We start from the raw sequence: 17,594 nt of genomic DNA on the forward strand, positions 1-17,594 counted from the left end.
TTTTAGAAACTAAACAGATGCAGCTGTAGTCAAACACTAAGCATCACGTAGCAGTATTGCTAAGTGCTAAACAAGAACATAATAAAACAATCACTTACTGTACAATGTTTGCTCTCACTGGGATAAAGACTGATGGGATGTTTACATCTTCCAGCACAGACTTGTGTTCCCTGTTGCAATGATGAACTCATCACAGTCCTCACTCCTCAGCTACAGAATGTAAACTACTAAAAGTAGTTCCTCTGTGTTAGCGCTTATAATACTTGCTTAATATGCAGGTCAGCTTGGTAGGAGCCTTGACGGGAATCTCATTAGCTACATTGTTAGTTGCCTGTGCTAGCCGTTATTTACCATTTAGAATGCTGCAGAAATGAAAGACGTGCTTTTGTGTCACAAAGTGATTGTCATGGATAAAACGTGCCTTTGATGTTGTGGTGTGGGAGGACAACATGCGGCACACTTTCACTGCGAATCTACCACAACCTTGCAGTACACTATGTACTGGGAATGTGTAATACTACCAGATATGTGTAGTACTGTTCTGTCATTGTTGTTCACGTGATAGTCCTGTTGATGTTTTGTACTTTCTCATTCCACTAAGTAGGAATATAAACAATTATTGTTGATTATACTGATTATAACACCACCTGGCAACCTTCTTGATTGTACTGACTAATGTACCACCTGGCAACCTTCTTGATTGTACTGACTAATGTACCACCTGGCAACGTTCCACTCAAGAGGTTCCACTCTGTACTCCTTAGTCACTGAGAGGGAGGAAATACCTGACCTCTCGCTATATGTATATATATATATATATACAGTATATATATATATATATATATATATATATATATATATATATATATATATATGTACATACATATACTTATATATACCGTATTTTTCGCACTATAAGTCGCAGTTTTTGTCATAGTTTGACCGGGGGTGCGACGTATACTCCGGAGCGACTTATGTGTGAAATGATTAACACATTACCGTAAAATATCAAATAATATTATTTAGCTCATTCACGTAAGAGACTAGCCGGATATCAGCAACTGTCACACACACAAAGGGCTGAACAAAAATGGCACCGAAAAGGATATCATATACTGCAGGTTGCAGGTTACAAGCTGGAAGTAGTGAATAATATGCAGCAGGAAACGGCAATCGAGCAGCAGAAAGAAAGTTTGGAGTAAGCGAGAAACTTGTAAGGGACTGGCGAAAAGCAGAGGCTACTATTACTGAAATGAAGAAAACTAAAAAAGCTAATCGCGGGCTAAAAGCTAGGTGGCCACAGCTCGAGGAACAAATTCACAAATGGGTGCTTGAACAACGTGCTGCCGGGAGAGGCTTGTCAACCGTACAGTTGCGTCTTTTTAGTTGCTTCACGGCGCCATGCAACTTTTCTGGATGTCATTGGATGGACAAAGCATGGGCTTCAGTGACAACCAAAACCATCCTGTCCGTATTCAGAAAGGCTGGAATAATTGGAACTGCAACTGACGATGACTGACGTAAGCGACGTACCGATAGAAGAGGAAGCGGCGCATTGTCTACCTTTGGAGTTGGCAGAGTTGTTTAGAAGCGACACCGAGGAAGAAGATTTCATGGGATTTAGCGATTAGGAGTGACAGATTGTTTGGTAAACGCATAGCATGTTCTATATGTTATAGTTATTTGAATGAGTCTTACCATGATATGTTATGTTAACATACCAGGCACGTTCTCAGTTGGTTATTTATGCGTCATATAACGTACACTTATTCAGCCTGTTGCTCACTATTCTTTATTTATTTTAAATTGCCTTTCAAATGTCTATTCTTGGTGTTGGATTTTATCTAATAAATTTCCCCCAAAAATGCGGCTTATACTCCAGTGCGACTTATATATGTTTTTTTCCTTCTTTATTATGCATTTTCGGCAGGTGCGACTTATACTCCGAAAAATACGGTATATATATATATATATATATATATATATATATATATATATATATATATATATATATGTATATATACATATATGTATATAAATATATGTATATATATATATATATGTATATATATATATATATACAAATATATACATATTGTATACATTCAAATATTTATATATTATATATATACATATATAATATATATATATATATACATACAAATATATATAATTATATAAATACACAAATATATATAATTATATAAATATATATACAGGAGATATATATATATATATATATATATATATATATATATATATATATATATATATATATATATATATATATATCCATCCATCCATCCATTTTCTACCGCTTATTCCCTTCGGGGTCGCGGGGGGCGCTGGAGCCTATCTCAGCTACAATCGGGCGGAAGGCAGGGTACACCCTGGACAAGTCGCCACCTCATCGCAGGGCCAACACAGATAGACAGACAACATTCACACTCACATCCACACACTAGGGCCAATTTTAGTGTTGCCAATCAACTTATCCCCAGGTGCATGTCTTTGGAGGTGGGAGGAAGCCGGAGTACCCGGAGGGAACCCACGCAGTCACGGGGAGGACATGTAAACTCCACACAGAAAGATCCCGAGCCCGGGATTGAACCCAAGACTACTCAGGACCTTCGTATTGTGAGGCAGATGCACTAACCCCTCTGCCACCGTGAAGCCATATATATATATATGAAGAGGCTCCACTGTCCAAAAATGTTCAAGAACATTCAACATCTGTGATTTTTTTCAACGTCTGACAATGTCAGGCTGCGCCAAAGGAGGACACATGGACTTGGTACCTGGGTCTGGATGCGGTTCAGACCCCTGAACCAGAGGATCTGGCCCCTTCTCATCTCCATCTCAGCGTGGTCGATTTCGTCGGTGTCGTGCATCAGCTCCTCCTCAGGGATGTCCTCCTTGGTGATGCCGTGACCCGCCTCCTTGAGGAACTTCAGGTGGTGAGTGGGGATGGCCGAGATCAGCTGGGGAGGGAGGGAGACGTTACTGACCCCTGGTGGTAGACATGAGTACTACATAACTCAAGTATTACGTTACTGACCCCTGGTGGTAGACTTGAGTACTACATAATTCAAATATTACATTATTGACCCCTGGTGGCAGACTCCAGTACTACATTACTGACCCCGGTGGTAGATTCAAGTACTACATTACTGATGCCGGTGGTAGACTCCAATACTACATCACTGACCCTGGTGGTAGACTCAAGTACTATATCACTGACCCTGGTGGTAGACTCAAGTACTACATTACTGACCTCGGTGGTAGACTCAAGTACTACATTACTGACCCTGGTGGTAGACTCAGGTACTACATCAATGACCCCGGTGGTGGATTCAAGTACTACATCAATGACCCTGGTGGTAGACTCAAGTACTACATCACTGACCCCGGTTTTAGCTTCAAGTACTACATCACTGACCACGGTGGTAGACTCAAGTACTACATCACTGACCCCGGTGGTAGACTCAAGTACTTTCTCAATGACCCTGGTGATAGACTCAAGTACTACATCAATGACCCTGGTGAAAGACTCAAGTACTACACCAATGACCCTGGTGAAAGACTCAAGTACTACATCAATGACCCTGGTGGTATACTCAAGTACTACATCAATGACCCTGGTGGTATACTCAAGTACTACATAACTGACCCCGGTGGTAGACTCAAGTACTACATCACTGACCCCGGTGAAAGACTCAAGTACTACATCACTGACTCCGGTGGTAGACTCAAGTATACATCACTGACCCCGGTGAAAGACTCAAGTACTACATCACTGAACTTGGTGGTACTCAAGTAGTACATCACTGACCCCGGTGGTAGACTCAAGTACTACCTCAATGACCCTGGTGAAAGACTCAAGTACTACATCAATGACCCTGGCGGTAGACTCAAGTACTACATCACTGACCCCGGTGGTAGACTCAAGTACTACATCACTGAACTTGGTGGTAGACTTAAGTAGTACATCACTGACCCCGGTGGTAGACTCAAGTACTACCTCAATGACCCTGGTGAAAGACTCAAGTACTACATCACTGACCCCGGTGGTAGACTCAAGTACTACATCAATGACCCTGGCGAAAGACTCAAGTACTACATCACTGACCCTGGTGGTAGACTCAAGTACTACATCAATGACCCCAGTGAAAGACTCAAGTACTACCTCAATGACCCTGGTGAAAGACTCAAGTACTACATCAATGACCCTGGTGGTAGACTCAAGTACTACATCACTGACCCCGGTGGTAGACTCAAGTACTACATCACTGACCCCGGTGGTAGACTCAAGTACTACATCAATGACCCTGGCGAAAGACTCAAGTACTACAAGATGGCGGCGCCCTGATGGCAGCGGCTTGCAGACGCTCTTGGAAGTGTAGAGCGATTTGGCAAAAATACCCGTCAATTCTGTCTATTTCATGGCTGGCTCACAGCGTGGACACTTCGTGATCAGATACGACCGACAGACGATTCTGGATGTGGATAGATCGGGCCGTTATAGGCTGAAAGATGCGGGTGCTTTCGACCTCCTCGCTAGCATGGGGATTCTTCGCCGGCTACATCCAGCGGCCTCGAAAGCAGCGGAGTTAAGTGCCAGCGTGGACCGTCAACGGAAGACACGTAAGCGGTGTGAGCGGAAGCAGAAGCGGGGATGCCGAGCGGGGCTAACAACAAAGCGAAAGGCTAATCCTCAAAGAAGCGCTAGTCCGGGTGAGAAGTTTGTTAAAATAGAACTAGCCAGCGCCAGGCTGGATAATACCTGCACACATAGCAACCATTTTAGAACAATACACAACTCAAAAAATGTTTTTTCTGTGTCAGAAGTAGACATGCACTCTACTGAGGTGGCAAGTTATGATGCGTTCGGTTTATCACAACATCAAGCAAACAATCGGAAAATTCCCGTCATATCAATTCCTAGATATGGTCGAAATTTTTTAAAGTGCACTACACATAATAAACACAACATTATTAATATTGCTACTACGGATAATTTCAACAAAAACTCCTCAAAACAGCCCACTACCTATAATATGGGCTTCTTAAACATAAGATCATTATCTTCCAAAACGTTATTAGTTAATGAGGTCAATAATCTTGACGTTATTGGTCTCGCCGAGACCTGGCTCAAACCAGACGATTACTTTGCGCTGGGTGAGGCGTCTCCTCCTGGCTATGCGGGAGCGCATATTGCCCGTCCCATTAAAAGGGGTGGGGGAGTTGCACTCATACACAATAAAAACTTTAATCTTACCCCGAACCTAAATAATAAATATAACTCGTTTGAGATGCTTACTATGAGGTTTGTCACACCGCTGCCTCTCCACCTGGCTGTTATCTACCGCCCCCCAGGACCCAATTCGGACTTCATCAGTGAATTTTCAGAGTTCGTTGCTGATTTAGTGACGCACGCCGACAATATAATCATAATGGGGGACTTTAATATCCATATGAATACCCCATCGGACCCTCAGTGCATGGCGCTCCAGACTATAATTGATAGCTGTGGTCTTACACAAATAATAAATGAACCTACGCATCGCAACGGAAATACGATAGATCTAGTGCTGGTCAGGGGTGTCACCACCTCCAAAGTTACGATACTCCCGTATACTAAAGTAATGTCCGATCATTACCTTATAAAATTTGAAGTTCTGACTCATTGTCAACAAACTAATAATAATAACTACTATAGCAGCCACAACATTAATGCTGCCACAACGATGACTCTTGCTGGCCTACTGCCTTCGGTAATGGCACCATTCCCAAATTATGTCGGCTCTATTGATAACCTCACTAACAACTTTAACGACGCCCTGCGCGACACCATTGATACTATAGCACCGCTAAAGCTTAAAAGAGCCCCTAAAAGGCGCACCCCATGGTTTACAGAAGAAACTAGAGCCCATAAATTATCATGTAGAAAGCTGGAATGCAAATGGCGCGCTACTAAACTTGAGGTTTTCCATCAAGCATGGAGTAATAGTTTAATAACTTATAAACACATGCTTACCCTAGCTAAAGCTAAATATTACTCAAATCTCATCCACCTCAACAAAAATGATCCGAAATTTTTGTTTAGTACAGTAGCATCGCTAACCCAACAAGGGACTCCTCCCAGTAGCTCCACCCACTCAGCAGATGATTTTATGAATTTCTTTAATAAGAAAATTGAACTCATTAGAAAGGAGATTAAAGACAATGCATCGCAGCTACAACTGGGTTCTATTAACACAGATACGACTGTATCTACGAAGGATACCGCCCTCCAAAATAGTTTCTCTCTCTTTGATGAAATAACACTAGAGGAATTGTTAAGATGTGTCAATGGGACAAAACAAACAACATGTCTACTTGACCCATTTCCTGGGAAACTTATTAAGGAGCTTTTTGTATTATTAGGTCCATCAGTGCTAAATATTATAAACTTATCACTTTCCTCTGGCACTGTTCCACTAGCATTCAAAAAAGCGGTTATTCATCCTTTGCTCAAAAGACCTAACCTCGATCCTGACCTCATGGTAAACTACCGGCCGGTGTCCCACCTTCCGTTTATCTAGAAAATCCTCGAAAAAATTGTCGCACAGCAGCTAAATGAACACTTAATGTCTAACAATCTCTGTGAACCTTTTCAATCCGGTTTCAGGGCAAATCACTCTACGGAGACAGCCCTCGCAAAAATGACTAATGATCTACTGCTAACGATGGATTCTGATGCGTCATCTATGTTGCTGCTTCTTGATCTTAGCGCTGCTTTCGATACCGTCGATCATAACATTTTATTAGAGCGTATCAAAACACGTATTGGTATGTCAGACTTAGCCTTGTCGTGGTTTAACTCTTATCTTACTGACAGGATGCAGTGCGTCTCCCATAACAATGTGACCTCGGACTATGTTAAGGTAACGTGCGGAGTCCCCCAAGGTTCGGTTCTTGGCCCTGCACTCTTTAGTATTTACATGTTGCCGCTAGGCGACATCATACGCAAATACGGTGTTAGCTTTCATTGCTATGCTGATGACACCCAACTCTACATGCCCCTAAAGCTGACCAACACGCCGGATTGTAGTCAGCTGGAGGCGTGTCTTAATGAAATTAAACAATGGATGTCCGCTAACTTCTTGCAACTCAACACTAAGAAAACGGAAATGCTGATTATCGGTCCTGCTAAACACCGACATTTATTTGATAATACCACCTTAACATTTGACAACCAAACAATTACACAAAGCGACTCAGTAAAGAATCTGGGCTGTAGAGCGTTTTCTATTCGGGCTCCAGTACTATGGAATGCCCTCCCGGTAACAGTTAGAGATGCCACCTCAGTAGAAACATTTAAGTCCCATCTCAAAACTCATTTGTATACTCTAGCCTTTGAATAGCCCCCCTTTTTTTAGACCAGTTGATCTGCCGTTTCTTTTCTTTTCTCCTCTGCTCCCCCCTATCCCTTGTGGAAGGGGAGACACACAGATCCGGTGGCCATGGATGGGGTGCTGGCTGTCCGGGGTCGGGACCCGGGGTGGACCGCTCGCCTGTATATCGGTTGGGAACATCTCTGCGCTGCTGACCCGTCTCCGCTCGGGATGGTTTCCTGCTGACCCCACTGTGGACTGGACTCTTACTGTTATGCTGGATCCACTATGGACTGGACTCTCACAATATTATGTTAGACCCACTCGACATCCATTGCATTCGGTCTCCCTAGAGGGGGGGGGTTACCCACATATGCGGTCCTCTCCAAGGTTTCTCATAGTCATTCACATTGACGTCCCACTGGGGTGAGTTTTTCCTTGCCCTTATGTGGGCTATACCGAGGATGTCGTTGTGGCTTGTGCAGCCCTTTGAGACACTTGTGATTTAGGGCTATATAAATAAACATTGATTGATTGATTGATTGATACATCACTGACCCTGGTGGTAGACTCAAGTACTACAAGGTTGTTTGTGTAGTAGGGAGTAACAAAATCTATCATCTAGGCCAGGGTCTTCAACTTCCTCTAGATGGGGCAACCCGACCTCCACCTCACCTGGGCTTTTGGAGGCGGAGGCTGGACTTCTTCTCTGTCTCTTTGATAATGTTACAAAACTTATCCAATAAAACACTTCAACATCAAAGAGTTGCTCACTGACTCCTGGCCAATCACGGGGAACTTGACACAGCCTTGTGATTGGCACATCAGCGATAGAGGTGGGGCCTCGTAGATGGAGGGACAGGAGAATAAATGGCTGCTTGAAAGAGCTCAGGTGTGTCGCATCTGCTGCTTGTAAACAACACAACCAACAACAACAATAATTAAGTGTTTTCACAATCTACTGTAGAGTTTGATACTATAAGATGTGTGATGTCATTGATACTTGAAGATGTGTGGTATCATTGATACTAAATAATGTGTGATATCATTGATACTAAATAATGTGTGATGTCATTGATACTTAAAGATGTGTGATATCATTGATACTTGAAGATGTGTAATGTCATTGATACTTGATGTGTGATATCATTGATACTTGAAGATGTGTGATGTCATTGATACTTGAAGATGTGTGATATCATTGATACCAAATAATGTGTGTTGACATTGATAGGTGATGTCATTGATACTAAATAATGTTTGATGTCATTGATACTTGATGTGTGGTATCATTGATACTTGAAGATGTGTGATGTCATTGATACTTGATGTGTGATGTCGTTGATACTAAATATTGTTTGATGTCATTGATACTTGATGTGTGATATCATTGATACTAGATGATGTGTGATGTCCTTGATACTTGATGATGTATGATTTCATTGATACCAGATGATGTATGATGTCATTGATACTTGAAGATGTGTGATGTCATTGATACTTGATGTGTGATATATTTGATAGTTTAAGATGTGTGACGTCATTAATACTTGATGTGTGATATCATTGATACTTGAAGATGTATGATGTCATGATACTAAATGATGTGTGATGTCATTGATACTTGAATATGTGTGATATCCATCCATCCATCCATTTTCTACCGCTTATCCCTTTTGGGGTCGCGGGGGGTGCTGGAGCCTATCCCAGCTACAATCGGGCGGAAGGCGGGGTACACCCTGGACAAGTCGCCACCTCATCGCAGGGCCAACACAGATAGACAGACAACATTCACACTCACATTCACACACTAGGGCCAATTTAGTGTTGCCAATCAACTTATCCCCAGGTGCATGTCTTTGGAGGTGGGAGGAAGCCGGAGTACCCGGAGGGAACCCACGCAGTCACGGGGAGAACATGCAAACTCCACACAGAAAGATCCCGAGCCCGGGATTGAACCCAGGACTACTCAGGACCTTTGTATTGTGAGGCAGACGCACTAACCCCTCTTCCACCGTGATGCCCTATGTGTGATGTCATTGATACTTGAAGATGTGTGATATCATTGATATTTGACGATGTGTGATTTCATTGATACTAGATGTGTGATATCATTGTTACTTGAAGATGTATGATGTCATTAATACTTGATGTGTGATATCATTGATACTTGAAGATGTGTGATGTCATGATACTAAATGATGTGTGGCATCATTGATACTTGATGATGTGTGGTATCATGGATACTAAATAATGTGTGACATCATTGATACTTGAAGATGAGTGATATTATTGATACTTGAAGATGAGTGATATCATTGATACTAAATGATGTGTAATATCATTGATACTTGAAGATGTGTGATGTCATGAAACTAAATGTGTGATGTCATGATACTAAATGATGTGTGATATCATTGACACTTGAAGATGTGTGATGTCATTGATAGAAAATGTTGGTTTGGCCTTGATGTTCAGCAGTTGAAAAGAGCTGTGCTAGAGTGTGATCCATCAAATACTGACACAAGGCAGACATGTCTTCTGTGCTGCACGTCCACAGGAAGTCAACTTTGTGATCTTCTACCTGGAAGATGATTCCCACTCGTCGCCATCTTCAGCGTGTCCTCCAAGTGAACTCAGCAAGCTGCTAAGGATTACCTTCTCTCGCTGCTAAGTCTGACATTGTTCAAGTGTTGGATCATGGCCGCCATGGCGTGTTTGTGAGTATTCATTGAGGGACCCACAAGCCGGGTTCATCCCCACTCCCCCAACCCCCGAAGCCCAGCGGGCGTCGCACTGCTTTCATGTGTGATCTCATTACCATGGCGATGGTCGTGATGGCAACAGTTTGAGGCTTTTCCTCTCCTGGTTACACAAGTACGCAGCAGGCAGGAAGTAGAAGGTGCTCACCTGCCCCCACAGCAGCTCGCCCACGCCGATGAAGACGCACCACAGCCACTGGTCGATGGCCAGAGCCGTGCAGGAGAAGGGCTTCCCGCCAAATTGAACGATGACGATCTGAGGAGTCAAAGAGCACACGGTGTGATGATAACCATAGAAGAAGACAGACACACACACACACACACACACACACACACACACACAACTGTAGTAGACCACTAGGGTTACAGTATCACTCTGCATGTCAAATAATAGCATTTACACATATACGTATACATATACACAGTACATATATATATATATATATATTTACATATATATATATATATATACACATATATGTATGTATATACATATATATAGTTACTAGGGGTGTAACGGTACGTGTATTTGTATTGAATCGTTTCGGTACGGGGGTTCTGGTTTGGTTCGGAGGTGTACCGAACGAGTTTCCACACGGACATATTAAGTAGCGTAACGCACGTTGTGTAACCAATGCACACCGAGGCACAACACACGGCATGCTAGCAGCTAACGGGCTACGATAGACTGACCATACGTCCTCTTTTCACCGGACATGTCTTCTTTTGCGGAGCTGTTTCTTAAATGCCTCAAATGTCCGGCATTTTGAGTTAGGGTTGCGTGTATTTTCAATGTATGTTCAGGGTTAAGAAGGGGTTACAAACAAAACAAATTGTGCGCGCAGCAGCATTCGTGAGGGAGGGGCAGAGACAGAGAGAGTGAGAGAGTTATGATAAACGCGCATGCGTCGCCAGGCTCTGCTTTTTATCCATAGATTTATCAGACTACATTTTTTATTATCTATAGCAGGGGTGTCAAAAGTGTGCCCCGGAGGACATTTGCGGCCCAAAGCTAATGTTTTAAAGGCCCACTGCACATTCTAAAAATACTATTAAAATAAACAAAAACATAAAAAAAGTGAAATAAAAAAGCTTAAAGGTTAAATGTAATTTAGAAAAAGTTGCAATGTTGACTAATAAAACAAAGCTGTTTTTTTCTTTCAAACTGTCATTGCTCAAAACATAATATTGAATCAAAATCAATGTTATTATGAATTATTGACCTATCCAAGGTTCCGATTACTTCACATCAAATATTCCACTAAGAAAAATATTTTTGGTGGAAGATTTTGCAAATTTGGTAAATAAGTAACCCAAAAATTTACATTTTGTTGTTTTCTTACTGTACCGAAAATGAACCGAACCTTGACCTCTACACCGAGGTAAGTACCGAACCGAAATTTTTGTGTACCGTTACACCCCTAATAGTTACATATGTATATTTAAATATATACATATATATATATATATATATATATATACATATATTTATACATATACATATATACACTATATTGCCAAAAGTATTTGGCCACCTGCCTTGACTCATATGAACTTTTTGCAGCTATTACAGCTTCAACTCTTCTGGGAAGGCTGTACACAAGGTTGCGGAGTGTGTTCATAGGAATTTTCCACCATTCTTCCAAAAGCGCATTGGTGAGGTCACACACTGATGTTGGTGGAGAAGGCCTGGCTCTCAGTCTCCGTTCTAATTCATCCCAAAAGGTGTTCTATCAGGTTCAGGTCAGGACTCTGTGCAGGCCAGTCAAGTTCATCCACACCAGACTCTGTCACCCATGTCTTTATGGACCTTGCTTTCATGTTGGAAGAGGAAGGGGCCCGCTCCAAACTGTTACCACAAAGTTGAGAGCATGGAATTGGCCAAAATATTTTGGTGTCCAGGAGCATTCAAAGTTCCTTTCACTGGAACTAAGGGGCCAAGCCCAACTTCTGAAAAACAACACCACACCATAATTCCTCCTCCACTAAATGTCACACTCGGCACAATGCAGTGCAAAATGTACCATTCTCCTGGCAACCTCCAAACCCAGACTGGTCCATCAGATTGCCAGATGGAAAAGCGTGATTCATCAGTCCAGAGAAGGTGTCTCCACTGCTCTAGAGTCCAGTGGCGACATGCTTTACACCACTGCATCCCACGCTTTGCATTGGACTTGGTGATGTATGGCTTAGATCAGTGCCGGCCCAAGCCTCCATGGGGCCCTAAGCAAAATTTGATTTTGGGGCCCTCTATTTCTGCCAATAATATTGATTGATCATTCACACCTACTATAAACTCATTGCGGCTCTGGCAGTGTTGTTTACATTATCCTATTGTCAGCCTGGCATGTCTTTACAAATGACATGTCATTTATAAAGATATGGGGGTGGCCCAGTTAAGAACATAAATAATACCAATGAATGAACGAATGATGTCCAGAGTGCCACATATGGTTCCTAATCTTAAAATGTAGAAAACATTCAGCTACAAGAGTGGCCTGGGGTTGAACAGTCCAAGCTTTGTATTTACAGTAAAAGTGTCATCTTGTCTCATCAGTCTTGTACATATTAGTCTTTAATTACTAGTTTATATTTTTAGTTAATTGTTCATATTTAATGTTTACTTTGTACAAAGAGAGCGCAGTCTACTGAAGTTAAATTCCATGTGTGTTAAACATAACTGGACAATAAAGCTGATTCTGATTCACTTTATTATTTTTGGTAACAAAAACCTGAAACAGCAATGTGCAAAAATGTTGACCTAAAATTGTGTTTTTGTACAATAATATATCTTTGATCATTTAGAAATCATCAGTCAGACTCGTAAATGCAAAAAATAAAAAATAATTATTTTTTGTTAATTGCTTTTGGGGGCCCCCTGGTGGCCGCGGGGCCCTAAGCCAGCGCTTAGTACGCTTATGCCTTGGGCCGGCCCTGGCTTAGATGCAGCTGCTCGGCCATGGAAACCCATTCCATGAAGCTCAATGCGTACTGTACGTGGGCTAATTGGAAGGTCACATGAAGTTTGGAGCTCTGTAGCAACTGACTGTGCAGAAAGTCTTTCCACTATGCGCTTCAGCATCCACTGACCCCTCTCTGTCAGTTTACGTGGCCTACCACTTCCTGGCTGAGTTGCTGTTGTTCCCAAACTCTTCCATTTTCTTATAATGAAGCCCGCAGTTGACTTTGGAATATTTAGGAGCGAGGAAATTTCACGACTGGATTTGTTGCACAGGTGCTATGACAGTTCCACGCTGGAAATCACTGAGAGCGGCCCATTCTTTCACAAATGTTTGTAGAAACAGTCTCCATGCATAAGTACTTGATTTTATACACCTGTGGCCGGGCCAAGTGATTAGGACACCTGATTCTCATCATTTGGATGGGTGGCCAAATACTTTTGGCAATATATATATATATATATATATATATATATATATATTTACATATATATACATATACTGTACATACATACTGTATATACATATTTACACATATATATATACATTGACATATACATACATTTACATATACATACATTTACATAAACATACATATGTATATATATACATATATACACTCTTATATATAAATATATATATTTACATATACATACATACCCAGTTATACATATCTATATTTATTTACATATGTATACACATATATACTGTATATATACACATTTACATATGTATACACACATATATATATTTACATATGTATACACACATATATATATATTTACTTATGTATACACACACACATATATACATATATACACATGTATATATATACAGTATCAGTCCTGGGCATGACATTAAAGTACATCCGGCAGGGGAGGCTCCTCTATGGAGTCTTGGGGCACTAGGAGGTTAACCCCTTTACTACTGTTACCCCAGGTGGCCCTTGGCAAAGGCCTAGTACCTGACTGCCCCCTAGCCAGGGATACGGTGAAGACCTCAACGGCGGAGCAGGCGGAAGACGGTAGATGTAAGAACTACCACAACGGCTGCGATGGCGGAAGAAGGCACCCCCACATCCATGTGGGCCCAGTTATGGGGAAATAACAACCCACGACCTCAACGGTGGAACAGGCGGAGGATGATTGCTAACCCTATGGAGCATCACAATAGCTGGGATGGCGGATGAAGGCTGCAGCAGAAAAGGGTCCCCAGTCGTCTTGGACTCCATGCCACTGGACCCTGACCTGTCAAGGATCGTGTGGTGACTGTCTGTGCACCAGTCTCCCCACGTTAAACAAAGTCACGCACAGGCATCCTCCATAAAGGGATACCCCCCTACCAGGAGGATCGTCATACTCGCTTCGAGTGACCGCCGATGATATGATGATATATACAGTATACACGTATCTATGTATACACAAATATATATATATATATATATATATATATATATATATATATATATATATATATATATATATATATATATATATACATATATATATATATACATATATATATATACGCATATATATGTATACACACACATACATATGTACACACATTTACAGTTTGAAGAGTAACACTGTGTTTGAATATTTAATGATGTGATACTTTCACTGGATGGATCACAGTCTGAAGATCAGTGTTCTAAAACCATGTGCTCCTAATACGACAACAAAGTGTGAAAGTCATTGGAGGTCACATGACTTCCTGCAATGAGGATCACCTGCAGGGCGAAGGTCCCCAGCACCACGCTGCAGAAGATGGGGTTCCTGTAGACGCCCTCGAAGACGTTCCTCTCACCGTGGATCTTCCTGGCGTTGATCTCGTTGAAGAGCTGCATCATGACGAAGACGTTGAAGACGATGGTGTAGTGCTCAGACGGCGGCGAGTGCAAGGGAGCGTTGCGCCCGCTGTCGATGTCGAAGAACTTCTCGCCTAGCGGGAGAAGAAGCCATGAGGGTGAATTAGGGAGGAAGGTTCTTGCAGTCAGCTGAGAAAATGGCAACACCTCAAAATGAACATGACTTCTCAGATGAAAACACTTCTAATGTGGACCGTGTTGGAAACTAGACCCAAGACCTGATCTACTTCTAAAACTCATTGGTTTGTTTTGGTGTCTGCTGCCGTTGTTTTACTGACATGTGTGATAATACTTGATAATGTGTGATATCATTGATACTTGATCATGTGTGATGTCATTGATACTTGACAATGTGTGATGTCATTGATACTTGAAGATGTGGGATATCATTGATTCTTGAAGATGTGTGATATCTTTGATACTTGATAATGTGTAATGTCGTTGATACTTGAAGATGTCTGATATCATTGATACTTGAAGATGTGTAATATCATTGATACTTGATAATGTGTAATGTTATTGATACTTGAAGATGTGTGATGACATGATACATGAAGATGTGTGATATCATTGATACTTGATGAATTGTGATGTCATTGATACTTGGGGCGGCATGGCGTAGTGGGTAGAGCAACCGTGCCAGAAACCTGAGGGTTGCAGGTTCGCTCCCCGCCTCTTACCATCCAAAAATCGCTGCCGTTGTGTCCTTGGGCGGGACACTTCACCCTTTGCCCCCGGTGCCACTCACACCGGTGAATTGAATGATGAATGATAGGTGGTGGTCGGAGGGGCCGTTGGCGCAAATTGCAGCCACGCTTCCGTCAGTCTACCCCAGGGCAGCTGTGGCTATGAAAGTAGCTTACCACCACCAGGTGTGAATGAATGATGGGTTCTACATGTAAAGCGACTTTGGGTACTTAGAAAAGCGCTATATAAATCCCAGTTATTATTATTATTATTATTATTATTATTATACTTGAAGACGTGTGATGTCATTTATACTTGAAAACGTGTGATATCTTTGATACTTGATGTGTGATGTCATTGATACTAGATGATGTGTGATGTCATTGATACTTTAGGATGTGTGATATCATTGATACTTGAAGACGTGTGATGTCATTGATACTTGAAGATGTGTGATATCATTGATACTTGATATGTGATGTCATTGATGCTAGATGAAGTGTGATGTCATTGATACTAGATGATGTGTGATCTCATTGATACATGAAGATGTGTGATGTCATTGATACTTGATGATGTGTGATGTCATTGATGCTAAATGATGTGTGATGTCATTGATACTTGAAGATGTGTGATGTCATTGATACTTGAAGATGTGTGATATCATTGATACTTGATGATGAGTGATGTCATTGATGCTAGATGATGTGTGATGTCATCAATACTAGAAGATGTGTGATGTCATTGATACTAGATGACGGTGTGATGTCATTGATACTAGATGATGTGTGATGTCATTGATACGCGATGTATGATGTCATTGATACTTGAAGATGTGTGATATCTCTAATGCTGGATGATGTGTGATGTCATTGATACTAGAATATATGTGACGTCATTGATACTAGATGTGTGATGTCATTGATACTTGATGTGTGATGTCATTGATACTTGAAGATGTGTGATGTTATTGACACAAGAAAATGTGTGATATCATTGATACTTGAAGATGTGTGATATCATTGATACTTGATATGTGATGTCATTGATGCTAGATGAAGTGTGATGTCATTGACACTAAAAGATGTGTGATGCCATTGATACTAGATGATGTGTGATCTCATTGATACATGAAGATGTGTGATGTCATTGATACTTGATGATGTGTGATGTCATTGATGCTAGATGATGTGTGATGTCATTGATACTTGAAGATGTGTGATGTCATTGATACTTGAAGATGTGTGACATCATTGATACTTGATGATGAGTGATGTCATTGATGCTAGATGATGTGTGATGTCATCAATACTAGAAGATGTGTGATGTCATTGATACTAGATGACGGTGTGATGTTATTGATACTAGATGATGTGTGATGTCATTGATACGCGATGTATGATGTCATTGATACTTGAAGATGTGTGATATCACTAATGCTGGATGATGTGTGATGTCATTGATACTAGAATATATGTGAGGTCATTGATACTAGATGATGTGTGATGTCATTGATACTTGATGTGTGATGTCATTGATACTTGAAGATGTGTGATGTTATTGACACAAGAAAATGTGTGATATCATTGATACTTGAAAATGTGTGATATCATTAATGCTAGATGATGTGTGATGTCATTGATACTAGAAGATGTGTGACATCATTGATACTAGATGACATGTGATGTCATGGATACTTGATGTGTGATGTCATTGATACTTGAAGATGTGTGATGTCATTGATACTTGAAGATGTGTGATATAATTGATACTTGAAGATGTGTGATATCACTCTAAACCTTCTTGCAAGAACATTTTTATGCACTCTTGCATCCATTTTCTAACGCTTCAGATGCACCATCGTGCTAAACATAGGTTCTGTTGTCTCCATCACTGTTTTGTATCGGCCCAAAAGTGTCGTGAGCTGTGTATTGCACAA

The 17,594-nt window shown here is 41.2% G+C and overlaps 1 protein-coding gene across 5 annotated transcripts in view; it reads right to left on the reverse strand.

Moving 5' to 3' along the window:
• Positions 1 to 17,594, reverse strand: part of LOC133622224 (plasma membrane calcium-transporting ATPase 1-like) — a 229,593-nt gene that overhangs the window by 28,647 nt on the left and 183,352 nt on the right. For all 5 annotated transcript variants that reach the window (XM_061984716.2, XM_061984713.2, XM_061984717.2 and 2 more), the window contains 3 exons: positions 14,831 to 15,042; positions 10,287 to 10,394; positions 2,799 to 2,981 (listed from right to left, as the gene is read on the reverse strand). In XM_061984716.2, coding sequence (XP_061840700.1) covers positions 2,799 to 2,981; positions 10,287 to 10,394; positions 14,831 to 15,042 — 503 coding nt within the window. The remainder of the gene's footprint in view (positions 1 to 2,798; positions 2,982 to 10,286; positions 10,395 to 14,830; positions 15,043 to 17,594) is intronic.

This window comes from Nerophis lumbriciformis, linkage group LG23 (assembly GCF_033978685.3).
Source record: "Nerophis lumbriciformis linkage group LG23, RoL_Nlum_v2.1, whole genome shotgun sequence".
Taxonomy (NCBI): Eukaryota; Metazoa; Chordata; class Actinopteri; order Syngnathiformes; family Syngnathidae; genus Nerophis; species Nerophis lumbriciformis.